The following is a 20,812-nucleotide window of genomic DNA, read 5'->3' as shown; positions in this document are numbered from 1 at the left end:
AAAAACTAGTAATCAAAGTATTAACACAGAAATGACATAGTACTTCTAGTTCTACAGATTGTCGAAGTTAAAAAATACCCCATTTTGATTAGGATGTTGGATATTAGGTAATCCGAGTCACAATGCAACTAGATACATTCTTTCTAAAGAGCAATTAGCCAATAAATATCAAATTTTCATATGCCTATATTCTTTGACATTGCAAATGTACATTTAAGAATTTATCTTAAGGAATAACAGGATAAGCATGCACAATTATAGTGTATACAGGGGTTCCCTGGAATGTTGTTTTTAATTATTAAAAGTTGGGAACAATCCAGATGTCTACTAATAAGAGTCTGGTTAAGTAAATTTATATTTATATTTATATATTTATCTACATAATGAAACTAATTCAGCCATTAAAAATGACATGTTTGTTCATGTAGATGTCCATGATTCATATAGCTCATTTGTGTTAATATATATATGCATATATGAAGCTTAAGAAAAATTATTTTGTAATGGTCAGATTACAAACAGTCTTTATTATTTTTCTTTATAGTTTTCTGTATTTCTTGATTTATTTTTGCATGAGTATATTACTAGCGCATTCAGGAAAAACAAATAAAATCTTACAAAATCTATTTCAAAAACAATAAATGGATGAAAATCTTTTTCTCCAAGTGGAAGTTCTGAAACAGAAGAGGAAGCTCAGGAAAATCTTTATGGAATTACCTACCATTGGAGAAATTAGGCCTTGATTTTAGTCCAGTCTATTGATCATATACTTAGATATTTAGGATTTGTCTGAAACCATTCACGAAACACTAGTGGACATAGACAGCATCTTACAGAAGTAAAATTATTCTAGGCCATTGATGTAAACTTCTCCCATCAATGACACTTCAAATCACAGGCTAGGAACATCTCCACTAATTAAAAATTTCTAAAATGCCTCAATGGGATGGACTTGTTACCTATGGGAATTATTCTACCTTTGCTTGAAAAAAGGTACCTGGGTACCATGATCCAAGCCAATAAAACAAGTTCCTTAGACTAATGAGCACCTTCCTCCCTTGTTTTCTTGTAAATAAAGCATTTTCTTCATTTGCTAGAAATCTGTTCTACTATATAGATGAGCCATAGTAACTATTCCAATTAAAAATTTTAGTTTTATATAAAAAAATAATAAAAATAAAATTGGGTAATAATACTTTTTTTTCTTAGTCTATAGCCATGATTAATATCTCTAGGGAGGGACCAAAATAATCTTAAATTAATCTGAAACCTAGTCTAAATAATAAATGTTAAAGTACACCATAAGGTCTTTTATCCTCTTGAACTAGAAATATATTTAGATAATTTGCTGTATGCCTATAAAAATACAATCTTCAGATACTTAGTTGCAGAATGGTTTAGAATCAACAAACTTACCTCTTTACCATTCAGGCTCAGAACACTCAAGGCAGAGCTTCCCTCCAAAAATGTAACCCACATTTTATCTTCTACAAATCTTTAAGGAAGAGAAAAACAAACAATAAACAACTATAATTAATATTCAGTTTATAACTAGCTCAGTGACTAGTCCAATGATTACTGATTCACGAAGGCTTACAGAGGCCAGAAAGTAAAAACACAAGAGCGAGAGCAGTGGGGCCAGTGGTGACCTGCAGAGGGCACTCTTCCCCTAAAAGCGTTCAAATACAAATTTCTTTCAAGTACTATGTTAGTTAATAGAACAGTCTGCCAGAAGAAATGGGCCTGTGGACCTCCAGTTATGATCCCTGCTAATCTAATCTTTCATTTCATTGACAAGAGAAAAAGGGCCAGAGGTTAAGGGGCTTGTTCAAAGTGACCCTACGAGGAGAGTAAGTTACAGGGCTAGGATCCCAGTCTCCCAAGCCTGGAATCCAGTACTCTGTATTGCCACTGTCTCAGTGACTTTCCTGAAGCAAATTTCCTGAAGCAAATTTCTTTTGACCAGGAAAGAAGGCAGGGAGTTGTCACAACAACAACAACAACAACAACAACAACAACAAAGTCTGTCAGTCAGTCACTCAATCAGACTGGCCCGAGGGACTCTTAGGTTATGGTCCTGTCTTTATTTATTCAATGACAGCCAGTTACTCTCTTGAGACTTCAAAGCCTTACTGTGATTCTAAGTTTATAGTTTTGAGATAAGAAACCCACAAAAGGAAAAATAGAAAGGCCATTAGAACAAGTTCTGAAGAAGACGGTCACTGATATGAAATAATGTTATCATGAAAAAAGAATAAAACAAATTATAACATTATGAGTCTTATTTATAGAAACAATTTTAACAGTTGAACTAAATCCAAACTGTATTTATAAATTCAGACATCCTTGCAGATCTTTCAGATGAGAAATGGCAAAACACACAGACGTGTGCACGCACGCGCGCGCACACACACACACACACTCAACTTAGGTAAGAGACTCAATTTCTTGGCATGAAGTTATTACTAAGTTGCAGGATGCTATTGTTTGAACAACATAGGGACACCATTCCTACCTAAAGATTATGAAGGGATCTTAGTCAAATTGTTGACAACGGACAATAACCTTCCTCCAAAGGTTATAATCACTACTATACAGCTGCACTCAGGCTGCACCAGTCTCCCCGACCCCAAGCAGCATTTGTTCTTTGATGGTGGAACCAAAGCATTTGTGATCATAAGGCAGGGCTAATTTCTTGGTCCTATTCTTAACTGCCAGTGTGTCCCTTACACGTTTTTTAACTTTAACAAGTTAACTGTTAACTGGATTCTGATTCTGATAACCCACAGATTTATGTAGGACATTTCAGAAGCTGTGTTTTCTTCCTATTTTCACTCACTAGGATAAAAACTACACTTTTCCCCCAATAAGTATCTAAATTTGCCCAGTCTACATTTCCAGAAAATCTCTTAATTACATGTAAAGGGGTGTACAGACTTGAGCCACTCCTTAATGGTTACCTTATTCTAGACCAAAAGGTGATAATCAGTTTAGCCTTACCTGTGACAGCAGTCCTGTCCTTGTTTACTTTCAGCGCCTGCTTTTTCTAGTCTAACTTGGATATCTTAAGGTGTAACAACTGGAATATTCCGTGTGAGGAGGCACCCCATGGTTTTATAATGTTAGAGTAATGCCTTGTTCTGTTACCAATACTTCTTCCAATGACAACAAGCATTTGGGGGGGAAGCTTTTGGCTCTAATTTAATACCAAGTTCTTTGAGACTAGGATACAGACAAGACAGTCCTCTTCAGAGTCTTTCATCCCTGAAGTGCACTTCAGGTTCTGTCTAGCCCAGTGCAATATTTCACACTTGCTCAAAGGACGTTTATCTGCTACTTGGCCGCCCACTCACACAGTCCACATGATGGTCCCGGTGGTTTGGCATTTCTGTACTTGGCAAAGCTTACTGTCATCTGTAAACTTGCAGATTTCACTATGGACTTGCTAGAGCCTTACAATTTTCAGATATTTCATGTCTCATTTTAAATCCTTGGGGTAGATCTTTGTCAAACGGTTTGAGGGAAGTCTAAACACAATTTCCTCTCTATTTGCCCATTTACTCTCTAAAAGGACTCTAGGGTTCTCAGTCATGTTCCTCACTCAACAAGAAATCATACCAACTTCATTCTGTGGACAATTCTGTTTAGGAGCTAGGGAGGCCATTATACATATGCTGATCACCCCTAGATTCCAGACAGGAATTGAGTCTTCAGTTTCTCCTCTGCTCTTCCACAGCACCTAGTATAGAGATGTGCCCACCAACTGTCTATAAAACACACCTAAATAAGCAGATGGACAGCACAGAAAGGAACTTAATAGTACCTCTTCTGTATGGAAGTCAGACACATATGTTTTTCGATGTCTCAAAACTGCTGCACATTCAGAAGAGAACTTTTTTTTTAACAACAAAAGAGGCATCTGGTTCTGCAAAAGGCACATGGTTAAGTCGCTGACGGGAACCAAGACAGGAACGGGTGACTCCTGACTGTTCCCCTAGCAGTACTGCTTCTCCATTAGCTGGAAATTAAATGACTTAAAATTATTAAAATATTAAATTTCTTAAACCTAGGGCAAAACAGTCACTCCACTTTACTCTTACCTCTCCTTGAAAAAAAACAGCAATCACATCTTCATTTTGCCACAGGTTTACATGTTATATAGCATATTAATCTTGAGAGAACACATTTAAATGTGCACATATTTTTGTTTATCAATTGTTCATATACAGTTTCACGACTCAAGAATTCAGTTTCAAAACCTATGAGCCCTTTGAATAATACTTCTATAGTGTGATTTTCTTTTAGTTTGAAAATACAAATACTCACACACTAGTCAAACATAAAGTAAGTGATTTCTAATACAGAAAATATTACTTATGAGTCATGAGTTGCTTTTGGACAGTACATACTTTACTCACCTTATGAGTATAACTTCACCAAAGTGTGTAAACTGCTGCAGAAGCTCATCAATCAAAGCATCGTCGAAAAAATTACTTTCTGGTAAGGAACTCTTGATTGAGACTAACACCGTACCATCTGGTGGACCCTGAACGGCAATCACTTCTTTATAAATGTTCTGCCTCTCTTCAGCTTCAACTTCAAATATATCGATATCAATCAGGGCAACGACAGGCCTTAGGCATAAAGGAAGAGAGATGTGTTAGAAACATTTAAGAAAGGATGTATTTCAAGTAAACTGCAAGCACGGTTATAGAAATACGGAGACTTTAAACCTATGGTCCGAAGTCTTCAGCTCAGCCCTTCCGTAGTGCAGCAAAGTGCCAGGAGTCCACGTGTAGAGGATTTTGCTTCCATCTTGAAAACTAGCATTTAGAAGATCTAAATCTTCAGCTGCAGTCAGAATAAAACAAAACACAGAAGCCACATGAGCATGACAGGTCACGTGGAGAAAGGAGCTGCCGCCTTTGTTTCACCAGCTTCAGTTTTCTGAGGCTGGGACGCCAGACACACTTGCTAAGAGGCAGGAAGCATACACACCATTAGGTTAGAAAGGTTCTTTGGTGAGGTTATCATGCTATGCTTTACTTAGTTAAAATTAAAATGAGCCTTTACTGAGATTACTTAAAGGCCTGTGACCAAACAGGGTTTCACACATAATTCAACAGACAAGTAGCAGTTCAAAATATTTGCAAACCACTTGACTTATTCAAGTTAAAAACCTTAATTAGCATCCAGCCAACAATTTTATAAAGAGGTTTCCTTGCTTTTCTTTATATGACACTATGTCACTGAAAGAAAATAGACTGAAAAATTAAATAATTATAAGCAGGTCTGAGAATTTTTTTTAAGTTTTACTTTTAAATTGCATTGATTTTATCCTAGATAACCTTTATTGAAAAAAAAAGTAGCCCATCTCTCTCCTTATTTGATATTTATATCATTTCCCTTTTTCTTTGTAAAATTTGCACTAACTCATTTAAATGAACCCCATTTCCCGACCTGATCTGTCGAAAGGCCATTTCCGTCTTCTCCAGAGGACACGGTCTGTCCATGCAGGAGTGCGGCACTTCTCACTGGTGTCATAGTCATCGGAAAACAAATCGTATTTGTATGTTGGAGCAAAGGTTACTTTTCCTTCTAAAAATCCCCTAAAGATCTAAAATGAACATACACAAAGTAAGTTATTCAAAAAGGCAAAAATGTTCTGTTTTCACTCAGGCAGCCATTCATTAAATATCTACTATGTGCTGGAGACGCTCATGTGAAATCTACGTGCCTCTGATGAACACTTCTAACTGAATGGACAGACCTTAAGGAAAACAACTTAAGACTTGGCCTTTTTCATGGCACTTGTCTAACATTTGGTTAAACAAAGTACAAAAACATGAACGGTGGAATTCCATGAGACTTTTGCGCTATATGAGGTATTTAGAACTGTATGGAATTTTGGAAATCACAGAGTCTGGTGTCTTACTCTCAAATGAGGAACTGGGGCCTTAGAAAGTTACATAGTACCCAAAGTGTTAGAATTTAAGGCGGATGACCACAAAGGTACCATATCAAATGGCCTCAATCACTTCTTTTAAAAAAAAAATTTTTTTTAGTAAGTTCTTCCCAAATCTTATGGTCACAAGTTTTAAGAAGTAAGTTTCAAAAAGTCAGATTATATGAGAAACAACAGCAAAAAATAAAGCCAATTACCATAGGTTCTTAAAGGCAAAAAAGCAGTAGCCCTGATGAGTAAGATTCTAAATTTGCTATTACTGAAAAAAAAAAGCATATTCTTCTACTTGAAAGTGAATCTCATAGAGACATAATACCTTTTGCCCCCGGGAATTATTATGAGTTTTTCTTTCCTTTTCTTTTTTTAAAAGAGAAGCTAGTTTTACAGCTGTTAAACTATAAATATACATTTATTAAGTATAGAGAGACTCCAAGAGATTAAAAGAAAAAGCAATAGTTTGATTAAGGAACGTATGTTTTCATAACCGCAGATCCTCTTCTTAATGCAAGTACTTTAAGTATGTATTTACCTGCCCAGCATTTTTCTGATTAATAAGTTGATCTCCTGCTATAAGAGAATCCCAATTTTGCTGTCTTATCAGCTCTTTAACTTCTTCATTAGGGAGATCAATTCGGTAGTTGAAATCACCACACCAAAATACATAGTCATGGGAAAACAGCATCCTTCCCTAGAAGCAGGGAGATAAAATTTTAAATTAAAAACCATCAATTTAAACGATGTTTTACAACTTTTTCTTTGCCTCAGATACGCTTGCCTCCCCCATGCTGTGTCCTGTTTATGTAGCCTGACAGTCATGTCACATGAAGTATCTATTCAGGTGAACACTGCTGACATTTCTAGGAACTGCCTGAAGTTTGCAAAAACTGATATAGAATTTGGGGTAAACTGTAATACATTTCAAAGCTTCCAATTCAAAAACAAGCCGCAAGAGTTTACCATTGGAAAACTCAGCTTCCGTGCTATTTCTACAAAATCTTCATTTCTTTCTTTGACTTGTGACTGTCCTGCAGCAAAGTGGCTGCAGACGAAGCAGAGGCTAGTTGTGTGGAACAGCATGCGTATTGCAACCGCTCCCTTATTTCCAGTGGCGCCTCCCATTCCAGTCTTCACAGTATCAACCGCAACATCCCTTTAAAATGAAGAATTCTAAATCAAAGACCAGAAATTCCAACAGTTCCGTGTGCATGAGCAATTAGGAATGTCTATTACATAATTACAACCCTGCACACCGTGGGGCACTTTGAGGGCAAGTCTGTGAAACAGTACAGTGAAACCACTAGTGACTCTCCAATCAAGAACATATTTAGACACAAGAACCATGAGTAAGTGTTTCTCTGAAGCCACAAATGTGCTTTCCCTGTTACGAGATTCTGGGAAGGAGCCTTGGGGGAGTGATCTGTTTACTGACCTGATGAACGGAGCATGCTGTGGTCTGATAAAAACAAACAGGCAGACGCCCACCAACTGCTCAGAAGCCAGCAGCACATACTTGTTGTCTCTGGAGATGGTCTTCTGAAGTTCCACAGCCCAGAGCTTCTGATTTGTTGTGCTATCAAAATTATTAAAAAGGAAACCTTCAAAAAGATGACTACAGTAATATAGCCTATTTTGTAAGACATTTCACTTTTATATGCCCACATTTATTAAACTACTGACGTCATGAAATCCACACCAGCAGTGGAATGCAGGCCGTTTCTTGGTTTCCTTTAAAAAGGAAAATCCCAAACTTAGCCAAGAACACCACACTTCGAAGTCTAACTTATTACTCCCTTCCTTACAAAGAAAACTTGAGCTTACTTATTAAACGTGTGTTCGCCATGTGAGTAACCTCAAGCTTGTACACTTTACTTCTTCCTTAGTATTCACTAAGGTAACAGAGAACATGCTTCCAGATAGACTTCTCCCCCTCTTTCATTATTTTTATGGATTGTAATAGCTTAAAAAAAGTTATTATGGAAAATTTTAAACATATACACAAAAAGTGATAATCATAAAATAAACCACCATATGCCCATTACCCAGCTTCAACAATTATTAACATTTTGCAGATTTTTTTCATCCATACTCCTCCCCCCACCTTTTTATTTTAACTTGGAATATTTTAAACCAAATCTAAGATACAGGCCATTTCACCCAGAAACACCTTAGTATGTACCTTTCACATAAGCACAGTGCCATTATCACAATCAAATGTTAACAATTCCATAATATCATCTGATACTCAGTTCATATTTAAATTTCCCTGATTATCTAAAAAAAGTCTTCTTACAACTGGTTTATTTAAAACAGGGTCCAAATAAGGCCCATACATTGCATTTGCTTGTTGTCTCTTGAATCTCTCTTAATCTTTAATAGTCCCTCAGCCCTCCCTAGCACCTCTATTTTTTTTTTTTTTACACTCCACCCCCTTTTTAAGGCATTTACTTTTTTAGAAGCTAGGCTATCTGTCTGTAAAATGTTTAACAGTCTGGATTTGTCTAATGCGTCTTCATGGTACCTTAACTTGATCCTCTAATTGTCAGATTTGTTTTAAACTGGTTAATATAGAAGCTTGATTAATAAATAGTCCATTTTATTTATTTGTTTTGGCAAAAAAATAATCTCATAGGTGGTATAGTCACCCTTGCATCACAGCAGAAGTACATACTCTCTGATATTACACCCGATCAGCTGTTCAGACTGTGACAATCAACTTTTTTTTTTAAATTGACGTACAGTTGATTTACAATGTTTTGTTAGTTTCTGGTGTACAGTGAAGTGACACAGTTACACGTATATATTCTTTTTCATATTCTTTTTCATTATAGGTTATTACAAGATATTGAATATAGTTCCCTTCTATATAGTAGGACTTTGTTGTTTATCTATTTTATATATAATACTTTATATACAATCACCTCTTTATAATAAAAAGTTCCCCTATTGATCCTTCTTCTAAGGTTTTAACACTTACTGGTGATCACTGCCTAGACCCATTATGTCATTAGGGGTTACAAAATGTTGACTTTATAATTTCAGCATTCCATGGGCATTTGTAATAAGTTGGAATTCAACTATAAAGAACTTTTCTCTAATCAATGATTCAGTTATTTTGAAACACAGTTAGCATAAACGCTTGAGCCATTCTATCTAGGCATTTTCAGAGTAATAAGTTTGTGCCCAAGAACCTCCAATGGTGAGCAAGAGTTTTTCTCATAGTTCCAGGTCATACAAAGGATAAATGGTAAGCCAGACTATGATCTCACACCCATCCATCTAATCTACGTCACACTACGCCATGCTACCACCAAAATACAAATTCAGCGCATGGATTCTCTACCCACCATGACTCCACCCACCACGACCTGGATTCTGAAAAGAAAATGACAGCTTTCGCCCTTTCTTCAGCTCACTTCCCAAGTCATCTTCTCCATGAATCCTAATCATCCCACTCAAAACTGCACACATCTCCCCACCTCCACATGCTATGTAATATACTTACTAGAGTTGTTTATTGTCTGTCTCTTCTATCAGAAAAGAAGGTCCATGCAGGTCAGGGTTTTTGTGTTTTATTTAGTGATGTATCTTTAGCACCTAATATAGGTGCTCAATAGATATCGATTAAATACATGAATGAGTAATTACTACTTTTATTAAAGGATAATTTGATTAATCTCTACTTAAACAAACAACTGAACAATTTGTTTGGTACTGGGAAACCTAAGAGTATGTTCTATTTTAAGATCTGAATATGCATTTTCAGGAAAGATATTCAAACAGCAAAATGAATGAAGATGGATTTCTTTTCTACTTCCCTATATAAATTGTTCACTTTTGCTAAGAAAAAGTTTTCATTCACAAGATTGATGGTTATATACCATATGATTTCTGCCCATAATTTAATTTTGAAAACTTTTTTAAAAAAGTCACAAAAATGTCAATGGACATTTAGGCTGTTTCCATGTCTTGGCTATTGTAAATAGTGCTGCTATGAACATTGGGGTGCAGGTGTCTTTTTGAAGGGTTAAAGAAGATGTGGTATATTTATACAATGGAATACTATTTAGCCATAAAAATGACAACATAAGGCCATTTGCAGCAACATGGATGCTCCTGGAGAATGTCATTCTAAGTGAAGTAAGCCAGAAAGAGAAAGAGAAAGAAAAATACCATATGAGATTGCTCATATATGTGGAATCTAAAAAAAAGGAACATAAATACAAAACAGAAACAGACTCATAGACATAGAATACAAACTTGTGGTTGCCAGGGGAGCGGGGGGAGGGAAGGGACAAAATGGGAGTTCAAAATTGTAGAATAGATAAACAAGATTAATACTGTATAGGACATGGAAATATATACAAGATCTTGTGGTAGCTCACAGTGAAAAAAAATGTGACAGTGAATATATGTATGTTCATGTATAACTTAAAAATTGTGCTCTACACTGGAATTTGACACAGCATTGTAAAATGACTATAACTCAACAAAAAAATGTTAAAAAAAAAAGATCATATCCCCCCGCAAAAAAAATAAAAAAATAAAAGACCCCTGAATATAAAAAAAAATCACAAAAATGGGCAACTACTAAACTTTCAGGGCAAGTATCCTTTCTTAAAATAAAACTTAAGCTTTAAATTTCACTAAAATAATTTGTATTTGTAATAAGGCTTCAGAACAGCAGTTCTCAAAGTGTGGTCTAGGAACTGGTGATCCCCAAAACCTACAAGGACAGAACTCCACTAACACATTGTTTTGCCGCTTTCACTGTGTTGCCTGACATTTGCATGATGGTGCAAAAACGAGTAAAAGTGCTGACGCCTTACCATGAAACCAGGCACCAAACTGTACTACTAATATTCCTTAACCTTTACTGCCACACACTCGCAGTTTAAAAAAATGCCATTTCATCTCAGAATATCCTGATGAAGCAGTAAACATCATTAATTTTATCAAAGCTCAATCAAAGTCCCATCTTTTTATATTCTGTGTGATGAACGGGAAAAACACACCAAGCACTTCTGCTGCATACTGAATGCACACACGATGGTTGTTTCAGAGGAAAACACTCGACAGTCTGAGTTCAGAGCTAAAATGCCACTTTTTTTTCGTGGAATACAATTTTTACTTGAAGGAATTAATGACAGACAGGCTATAGTTATTCAGATTTAGGTTATTTGGCAAACTTTTTTTTAACCAACACTGTCTTTTCGAGCGAAACAACCAATAGTATTTATTTCCAATGATAAAATTCATGTTTTCAAGCAAAAATGAGAATTTTGAAAAATCTGCTTCTGCTACTATGATCTTGAAAGCTTCCAAATACTTGAAGAATCTGCTGATGAGATCAGTGAGGAAATTAACCAGTATGATGTTTTGATACTATATAATGAAATGTGTCAAAATTTGAAAGACCTACATAATTCAGTGAACTAATATGTTCCAAATGACCAATACACGATGTTTCAAAATCATCCAAGGGTAAAAGATGGACCAGTGTTTTAGTACAATAGTGCAGAAAAAGTTCATTGCTATGGTTTCAGACTCCCCAGTGCAACTAAGCTTTCAGAAACTGCTCTTTGTTAAGCAGTATCAGAGAAAAAATGATCTGAAAAGGCGATTAAAATATTTCGGCTTCCAACTACATATTTATGTGATCTTCTTCATATACTTCAAAGAAAACAACATCTTGTCACAGAGCAATGCAAAAGCAGATGTGAGAATCCAGCTGTCTTAAGCCAGATACCAAAGAGATTTTGCAAAACTGAATGAGTGCTATCCTTCTCAGTAAATTTTGTTTTGGAAAATAGTTACTTTTCAGGAAAAAAAAAAGTGTTAGTTATGTTAACATGTTATGAGTTTATTATTGTTATTTTTCAATGAATTAAGTGTCAAAATTTTGACTTTTAATTTCTAATGTGGCTCTTCCAGATTTTCAATATTTTTTAGTGTGTAGAAAGACCTGAAACCAAAAGGTCTGAGAACTGCTATTTTACAGTTTAAATAGCACCATTCTGTAAATTATCTCAATCTATCCTTGTAACAAGTACTTAGTTACCTGCCCTCTGTGTCTCTCAACTAGAAAAATTTCCTGTGTGTTACCCAGCTGGCTTACCTTGCATTCACAATGTTTCCAGCATTCAACTCTACCATTTCTTCAAAACCAATTGCAAATATATCAGTTGGTTTACTTCTTTTATCTACAATTAAGCATCCAAGAAAGACTTTTAAAATATGGCCTTAGTTAAATGGCAACTCCCCTATCCCCAACACAACTAAGATCAACATCAGATCTCATAAAAGTCCATTTTTGTGTTTCAAGTTTAACCAAATTCAAATCAAAGGCAAAAATCCATGAAGGGGACAAAATTACTTTAAATATACTTTCTATTTAGGTGTCCTAAGTTTGCTTCTTTAAGTTTGTTATTCTTAAAGATCCTTAAGTCCTTTCAGAAAGCATTTTGCAAGAACTCTTGCTGAAGTTTCTACCATGGACAGCAGAGAAACAAGCCACTTCTCAAAGGTTAAAGTGAATCAAACTGGTGAGGTAAAGACATTTTTCAGGAAAGGCACAAACAATAAAGTGGTTGGGTAACCATCTCAAACTAGAGAAAACAGTTGAGAGATTTTTTACACTTAAATTTGGAAATTCCTAGGGGGAAGAAATCTAGGAAAATGAGAAGAGTCAGGGGTTTAGGCTGATTGGTCTGTTCTAGCCATTAGCTGTCTCAGAGCTGACAAGACCAAAAAGAACAGAAGCTGCTTTAGATAAGCAAGCCTGGGGGACTTTGGTGGCCCAAGGATTCAGAAATGAGAAAAAATAGCTAGAGGGAGAGCCTATAAGTACTATGAGTGAATTCTGAAAAATACGAAGATAAAAATATTTATTGACTGCTATTATGTGCAAGGCTTATATATGAATCTTCTCATTTACCACACAAACATCCTGTGAGACTGATTTTATCTGCCTTTTACTTACAGACAGGAAACTAAGGCTTTGAAGAAGCCAAGCAACTAGCCAAAGTTCAGACATAAAATGCAGCATGGCACAACTCTGGAACCAAACTGCCTGAGTTCAAATCCTAGCTCTGCCACTAGGATGTGAACCTTGGGCAGGTCACATCTCTTACTGTGCCTCAGTTTCTTCATCTGTGAAACTGGAATAATAACAGTGACTGTAACTGTGTATTAGGTCTGTGATAAGGATTACATAAATAGATGTAAAGTACTTAGAACTGTAGTGTTAGCTGTTATTTTATTATTGCTATTATTACTACTACAACTACAATTTCAAGTTAGGTTCAATGTAAAAGAAAAGGGGCATTTTTTAAAAAGTTTAGGGAAAAGTCCCAGGGTTTAGGGTGTGACTGGTTAAAGATAACTCAAAAGGGAAAATGTGTCTCTCGTGATATTTCCTAGGCACATCACCTTTATAAACAAAACTTGGCAAATATGTACCATTTTAAAAAGGAATTAAAGCTGACTTCAAAAAAGGAAGGCCTCAAATTCATGATTCTAATCAAAATCTTAATAAAAGCGTCCTTAGCTTAATCCTTGTTTCTGGCTACTAAGAGCTTGGTGGCGGAGTCCCCAAACTGAATGACAAGCAAGTTTTTACAAGGATAAATCAGCACTGTTAAGTATAAAGGGCCAACAAATGTCAAAACAAGTTCTGTAAAACTGCTTGTGATCCACCCTGACTACTCTTATCTTAGTAAGCACAGGACTGTATTTGAAAAGTGGAACATACTGGATTTGAAAAATTATCAATTACAAAATAAGCTTGCTTTGTATCAATTTAGAAGAATAAAAACAGAACTAGCATTTCTCATCCATGTGGTTATCTTAAAGATACCTATTTATATATGGATCCCAATTCCTGACAATCAAACATCAAAGAGAAAGTTTTTTTTTATTTTCCCATGATGTCTTCTTATGAAGTAGCAGATAAAGGTCTAGGAATACAAAAGAGCTAAGATTTTAAGAGATCTGATCTGTAAAAACACTGGTCTTCAAATGTATAAATCCCAGTTTCTTCTGTAAAGTAATGCATGTTGTGAAGTGCCACATTTGCTTTATAGGTTAATAATTCATAGTCAGAATTGAGTAATTAAATCCGTTTTCTAGAAAGCCAACCTTGAAACTCCTGGATGCCAGCTAACTTGGGTGCATCAAGAAGCCAATCGGTGAGGGTCTGATTCTTAAAAGCTATGCTGCGAAACTGCTTCCCGCCGTTCACGTTCCACGTGCCCACACACACTCGAATTTTCTTGGGCTTTGAATACTTGTAGAAATTTTCACACATGCTCTTTAGTACTTTAGAAGATGCTAATCAAAAACAAAATACAACAGCATTTTGGCTGCATTAAACCACCGATAGCAACTGATTTTCATTAACTCAGAAATGATGGCTGTAAAGTACAATCATCACTGTCAGCACAAACGAGCCTTGGATACATGCACAGGCACACAAAAAAGGATTAACCTTGAACACAGAGCCCAGCACGATGCCATTAACCAACACAATTGAAAAAAAAAATCAACTCATTAAATACAACAGGCAAAGGAAAAAAACAATTACAAAATTATTGCAGGAACATAAAACGTGCAGAACAAACAGTCCTGTTTCAATGAAACAGTACATTATTTTATGCTATACAGAATTAGACACTGCACATTTTTAGGAATATAGCAACTGACTTTCATACAACTTTCATTCAAGGGCTGGTAAAACAAATTTTATTCCTCCCCAAACAAAAACACTCAAGAACTATTACATTTAGGATTTTAGCTAAGCTAGTGACAGGTGGTTTGATGAATTACAGCTCCCTGACAAAAATACAAATTATGGACAATAATGAGATGACAGAGAATGAAGTCACTACTAAATGCTTCCCATCACAGAGGAGACACCAAGTCCTTGAGGACGTTCTACAAGGTCCTAGAAAACCTGCCCTGCCTTTCTGCCCTCATCTGTCACTCCATCCCTGTTCACTCACTGCTCAGCCTTTGGACCCTCCTTCACACTGCCTGCAACATTCTTCCCTCACCCACTTCAGGTCCTGACTTTCCTGACCACCTGATTCAAATCCGCATTCTGTCTCTTATCTTCCATAGCCCCTCCTTGTGCTATTTTTCTCTACAGCATTTATCGCCTTGTACAAATTATGTATTTTATTTATTTATCCTGTGACTGATCTGTCTTCCCTCCTCACAAGAACAGAACCTACCTAAGGGCAGAAGTGTTGGTCTATTTTATTTGCTGCCATATCCCTAGGGACTAGAAGAGTGCCTCGTACACAGTAAATGCTCAATAAATGATGGTTACATGAAAAAATGTTCAACACATTTTGAATCCTCAATCTCTTCCCTGCCTATTTTTTGACTTCCACGTATCTTTTTTCTTGGCACTTAAAGTAAACAGAACCTTAACAAGACCTCAACCTAAAGACAGAAAATAAGCCTTTAATTGGCAGTTAATTGGTCAGAGGAAAAGGAAGTATAAATGATTCTCATCTTTCACCAAATGATCTTATTTTATTATGATATTATTTTTGGATACCAAGGCACAGCAAGCAGTCTTGAGAGAGAACGAGTGAAAAACGCAAATAACATTGCAGGATTAGAATGAAAATCGTATGACCTGTGAATCCCATGAAAGAACTGCTGATTTAGATGACAAGCACATCCCCCTACTGCTCCCAGGGACAGACATGCAGATTTCTAGCCCTCTTGCTATTTGATTAGATTACTTGTGTAGAGGTGTCCAGTGGGAATGGAAGTAGATTATTTGTTCCGGTCTATTGAAATCGTTAACTGAAGGCTGGCTGTACCTCGATAAAGAATCATTCCCTATCACTACGACTTATCACTGGTCTTTATAACTGAAGTCATTGCCATTGTTACTGCTACAAAAACAGCTTCTATGATCCTTTCTACATCAAAACATAAGTTCTATGAGTTAACAGCTTAAAATAAGTCAGCAAGACAAATAATGAGTTGTGTGAACAAAAATACATTGCCACATTGTGTGAACTACTAAAGTCAGTTTACAAATGGGATAAAAATTTTTTTAAATTCCTAGTTCATTCTTAATCGGTTGGCATCTAAACGTGCAGAACGAAATGAGTCTGTGTTCAAACAGATGTCCATCCCTAAATACCGAATCATTTTAGAAAATGTATTTTATGTGTAACTTAAAAATATATCCAAGTGCTCTCTTTTACAACCTTCTCAAAAAAAAAAAAATCACCAATAGTTTCTCGAAACATTCAGAACAACAACTAAGTGAAATAAATCTTAAGTGATACCAAATCTTAACTGAAGGAAAGATGACTTTTTGGTTAAATTTCAGACAAGAGTTTAGCTTTGGCCCCTTTTGCCACAGATTCAAGTTTAAAGACAAGCTCATAAATCTTGTCCAGAGAATGAAGGCGTGAGATCCCTAAGAACAGGAAAGGAAAGAAAAATAATGACCCTTAGGTCTTATACACTTAACTCTTCTAAATTTGTCAGCAATCTTAATGCTTTTTAAAAGAGTTCAGATCTTATTTTCGTGCTGGTCTTATAGTTACAGAAAATATCTCATCCACAATATGAGAAAATGAATCAATACCTTTTAAAATATTACATGTGAAAGAGACTGCTGAGCCATAAATCTCACAAAGAGTACTCGGACATTAATCCAAAAGAGTCACATATGGGTTTTTTCCATTATCCTATTAGGAATAAGATATAACACTACTAATGTTTGTTCAATGAAATATAAAGTGAAATTAAAACTCCATGAGCTATATTTAACTGGAATGAAGCATTTGCTACAGGAAGACAAAGAGCACTGCATATTTCCTTCTAAATGAGCTACTCAGTTTTCTCAAACAAATTTTTTTTCTCAGATTAAAACATGGTATCAATTTATCCTGTTAGGATCTGAAGGCAAAATAAGAGAAAGTTTCCATTTATTTACAGCTTTATTTATATACAACATCAACTTAAAAAAATAAAGTTGCTTTTATTTATAGATTGATTTTTCTATACTGTACCTGACTGTAATGTCTGTTCAGAAACTACGGATGCGTCAGGAAGAAAACAAAGAATCATTAGTGAAACAGCAAGTTACAGTTGAAGTCTAGAGTGTTAATGACAAAACAGTCTCAGACGGTCTCACTTTTTTCCTTTTGATTTAGTTCAATGACTTTCTTTTCTTCTGATGGCAATAGGACATCAAAGATAAAAATAAATGACAATAACTGATGCAAACCCTCTGCATCTAAGAAAAAGCCGACAGTGACTCAGGGATGTCCAGAGTTTCACAATCAGAAGGTGCTAGGCCTGCTGCCCAGGCTTCTCTGTGTGTATGTATGTGTGTGCATGTGCACATACTTGTAAGGGAGAATATGAATCTGAAACCCTAAGAGGCTGGAGGACATTGAAATATGGAGATACTGCCGTAACATATACCTTTCAGTAGTCTTTCTGGGATTCACCAGTTGGTAAGCACAATCAGTTATAACAAAACATATGCATTCCAGCAAAATCACTGTGCTCTGCAAAATGGTGCAAATTCACACAGCCACAGGGCTTATGGCAAAAATAGGGTTTGGGAACAACACTCAAAACACTTCGGCAATTACGTGCCAAAAAAGATAGGCACCGAATATAAAAACTGTAGCAGAATTTTGCATGTTACATGGTTAAGAAATATTGAATATGTAGAAAATATGGTACTTTATCTTAAAAAAGTCATGAAGTTTTCTTATAGAAATGGGCATCAGGAGGCCTGTGCTTGTAATTGTGAATCCTGGAAGAAAAGGTCTCTGAAGTTGGACGGTAAGCTGTAACACCAGATATGGATGAATATGGCTCATCACACATCTGGTGGACTGAGGGAGAGGGGTGTCTGAGGTGTACGTACACGTGTACATGTGTCTTGTATATGTCTACCCAACTCAGTTCTGCTGGGTGCACTTTTCTGCATTTACCTAGCATTATTGCCAGTGAAATCATGCATAAACTGATGCAGAATTGGCATTATGCTCAGAATGTTCCCTGATATGGCATCCATGTGGGAACAAACTCCCATTCTCAGAAAAAGCGTTATAGTAGAACTGTGCTTTTTTTAAAGGTGTATTTTTCATAGAGTAAAATGTGCAGGAAACTAAAAAACTGATGATCAAGTCTGAGAATTACTCAGGGCCCTCACTTCTTTTCTTTCCTTCAACGGCTTACTTTCAGTTGTTGCTGATTAATGCTTCCACATCAAAGTAGCACAGGTGGAAAGAGGTGAGAAGATGCAAATCAGTGAGTGTCTACTGCTGGAAGCCAGGAGGAAGCCTGAAGTTAAAAGCGGTTGCTAAGATCGGATTCTGGTCTTCAGAGCTTTAGCAGGTTTCAGTCCCCCAGCCTACCCACAGATCCCTGAGGAGGTGACTATAATTAACTACCTCCAGCCCCAAGTGGAATTCTGAAAGAATCCATGATAACCTATTTGACCAAGGAATCACCCAAGAGTACATTATTTGATGAGAAACAATTTCTCCTGCTTGAACAGGGGTAATTGAAAAGTTTGGTTTGGGGGATAACAGAAGAAATGAAAATGTTCAGAGTGCTGAAAAGTTAAAATAGAAAAAAACATAAAACCAAGGAAGTCTAATTTATTAAGTTCTACAATGCATAATACTGAGTTTTCCCATGATACCACTTAATATATGCTCACTGATCTGAGCTCAAATTCCTTTGATTTTAATGAAAGACACAGTGAAAAATCAACAGCCATCCTAAAAGCCATATACTTATGTCAAATATTAAAACTAGGAGTGGTAGTGTCCAATAATAAGCAACATTTTAAATTATTAATATGATTTAATGCTTATTTAAACAATAGCATTTAAAAAGTAATACCAAGTTACAGAAGCCTTTGGTGTGGTGATTAGCAAAATAACCAACATAGGGATGTTTTTCTATATAACTGGGTCATTGAAATACTAAAAGTACTAGCTGAATATTTTAGGAGATCCTGTCTTATATTAAGCTAGCAATACCTAAACCATTTACCCCCTCAATCATAATCTATGAAAGATTATGCATAGGCCTTGGTTTATGGCTTAAAAATTCTAATGATACAAGCATCTTAGAAGAGATAAACTTCCTCTGAAGAATACAATTTTAGAAAATTACATTGATAGAAATCCCTTCCAAAACTATTTTAATCAACTCAATCTAAAAAGTATTTATGTAAATAAGTTTACATTTATCTCTTGGACTTTTGGAAGGAATATAAACAAAATAAAGTAAGTAAAATATAAAGCATGCATACCACGCAAACTTCCAGTAGTTAAAAGGGCTCGAGCTTTGTCAGCTAAATCACTATTTAGAGTATTTCCCAGTAGCAAAACATCGATGGCCTCTTGTTTGGAGCTGTCAAAGAAGTTATTCTGAATTGTTCTGGTAACAGAACGAGCACCATCTTTTAACTTTCCAGCCTGTTGGGGAAAAAAAGCACGGACTTTCATTCTAAATACTGATGTTTTTCCTCAATAGGTACTTTGAACCTAGTTTTATATGACTTTATTGTAATAAAAAAAGACCTAATCATTCTATTTTGAATATCAAATCATCACATTAAAATTCCTCAAGATGTCACTGTTTCTTTTCCTCTTTTGGATAACAGCTCTGCACAGAGATGGAAGAAGCTCTGCGCCACACTGCATCCACTAATGATATCTACAGAGCAGTAAAGTTTAAAATTGTTTACTATAAAGGAAATAAACTGATATGTACTTATTTAAAACAAGGAAATGACTTCTTGCACTATCTTTTAGACTTGGGGATGGATGGGTTGGGTGGGGAGAAGAAGGGGACATAAAGGAGGCTACACCACACTTATGTGTTCTTAGAAAAAATTCAAAGTACTCTAATAGAAGAAAAATAAAATTGAAATTGCCCCCAAATAGCTCGTATTAGTTAAAACTAAAACTGAATATGAAAATGAAGGTCTAGCCTATAACATATAAACTACATTTAGTAACTTTAGGTCATTTTGTTGCCTATGTAAATAATAAAAATCATAAACTTATGCCAGTTCCTAAAGTGAGAGAGTTGATTATTACTTTTAATGAACATATATTTTACTCAGGCATGTTAGTTACTATGAAGATATTCTGATCTTATGGATTTTGATAATTATTAAAAAAAAAACTTAGTTTGCAATATGTAATTCTTATTCTTTAAAGAAATAATAGTAATTTGAAGTTTAAAATGTTACTTCCTTCCATAAAACATATGCAAATGACATTTGAAAAGACACTCACCATTCACATTATCAGGCAATTAATCAAAAGGAACACAGAGAAAGGAAAAGAAAGAGCAGTTCAGATGTTAGATTTTAGTTCAATTCAGGTTGGTATATTTAATACATAAAATTTCCTATCTTTTGTTAGAGATGAAAGACCATTGAAAATATATGTAACCTCTGTACATACACAGTCTTAGTCAACTACAGAGACAAAAAGGCAGAGCACAGAAGAGTATTTTAGGCAACAGCTGCAGAGAACCAGGTTTGAAAGCAAGAATTATGTTCTCTATTCAGAAGGAACACTTGAAAGTTTAACTATTTCAGCTTTTCAAACAAAGGGCCCATTTAAGAAGTAAATATTTGTAAATGTCAATAAAAATTTCTGAGTTGAACAAAAGGAACTTTGCAGGCAAGGCCAATACCTCTGAACAGAGGCATAGCATTTTATGAGACAGAAGAGGAGGAAGATCTGAAAGTTAAAAGAAGACTTGGAGATAATAAATGGTCCTTAAGAATTCCAACTGCTACACTGAAGAGGCTGAATAAGAAACTAT

The 20,812-nt window shown here is 35.6% G+C and overlaps 1 protein-coding gene across 7 annotated transcripts in view; it reads right to left on the bottom strand.

Annotated features, from left to right (window-relative positions):
• SYNJ1 (synaptojanin 1) overlaps positions 1-20,812 on the bottom strand; it is an 81,446-nt gene that overhangs the window by 21,902 nt on the left and 38,732 nt on the right. For 3 of the 7 annotated variants that reach the window (XM_032475203.1, XM_032475387.1, XM_032475432.1), the window contains exons 12-22: positions 19,281-19,446; positions 17,008-17,031; positions 14,102-14,293; positions 12,081-12,165; positions 7,395-7,535; positions 6,923-7,115; positions 6,495-6,653; positions 5,461-5,617; positions 4,734-4,851; positions 4,419-4,634; positions 1,417-1,495 (exon numbers count right to left, since the gene is read on the bottom strand). In XM_032475203.1, the coding sequence (XP_032331094.1) occupies positions 1,417-1,495; positions 4,419-4,634; positions 4,734-4,851; positions 5,461-5,617; positions 6,495-6,653; positions 6,923-7,115; positions 7,395-7,535; positions 12,081-12,165; positions 14,102-14,293; positions 17,008-17,031; positions 19,281-19,446 (1,530 nt within the window). The remainder of the gene's footprint in view (positions 1-1,416; positions 1,496-4,418; positions 4,635-4,733; positions 4,852-5,460; positions 5,618-6,494; positions 6,654-6,922; positions 7,116-7,394; positions 7,536-12,080; positions 12,166-14,101; positions 14,294-17,007; positions 17,032-19,280; positions 19,447-20,812) is intronic. The other 4 variants (XM_032475332.1, XM_032475479.1, XM_032475548.1 and 1 more) reach the window with 2 other exon arrangements.

This window comes from Camelus ferus, chromosome 1, assembly GCF_009834535.1.
Source record: "Camelus ferus isolate YT-003-E chromosome 1, BCGSAC_Cfer_1.0, whole genome shotgun sequence".
NCBI classification, from domain to species: domain Eukaryota; kingdom Metazoa; phylum Chordata; class Mammalia; order Artiodactyla; family Camelidae; genus Camelus; species Camelus ferus.
This window is presented reverse-complemented; position numbering and strand designations above follow the sequence as displayed.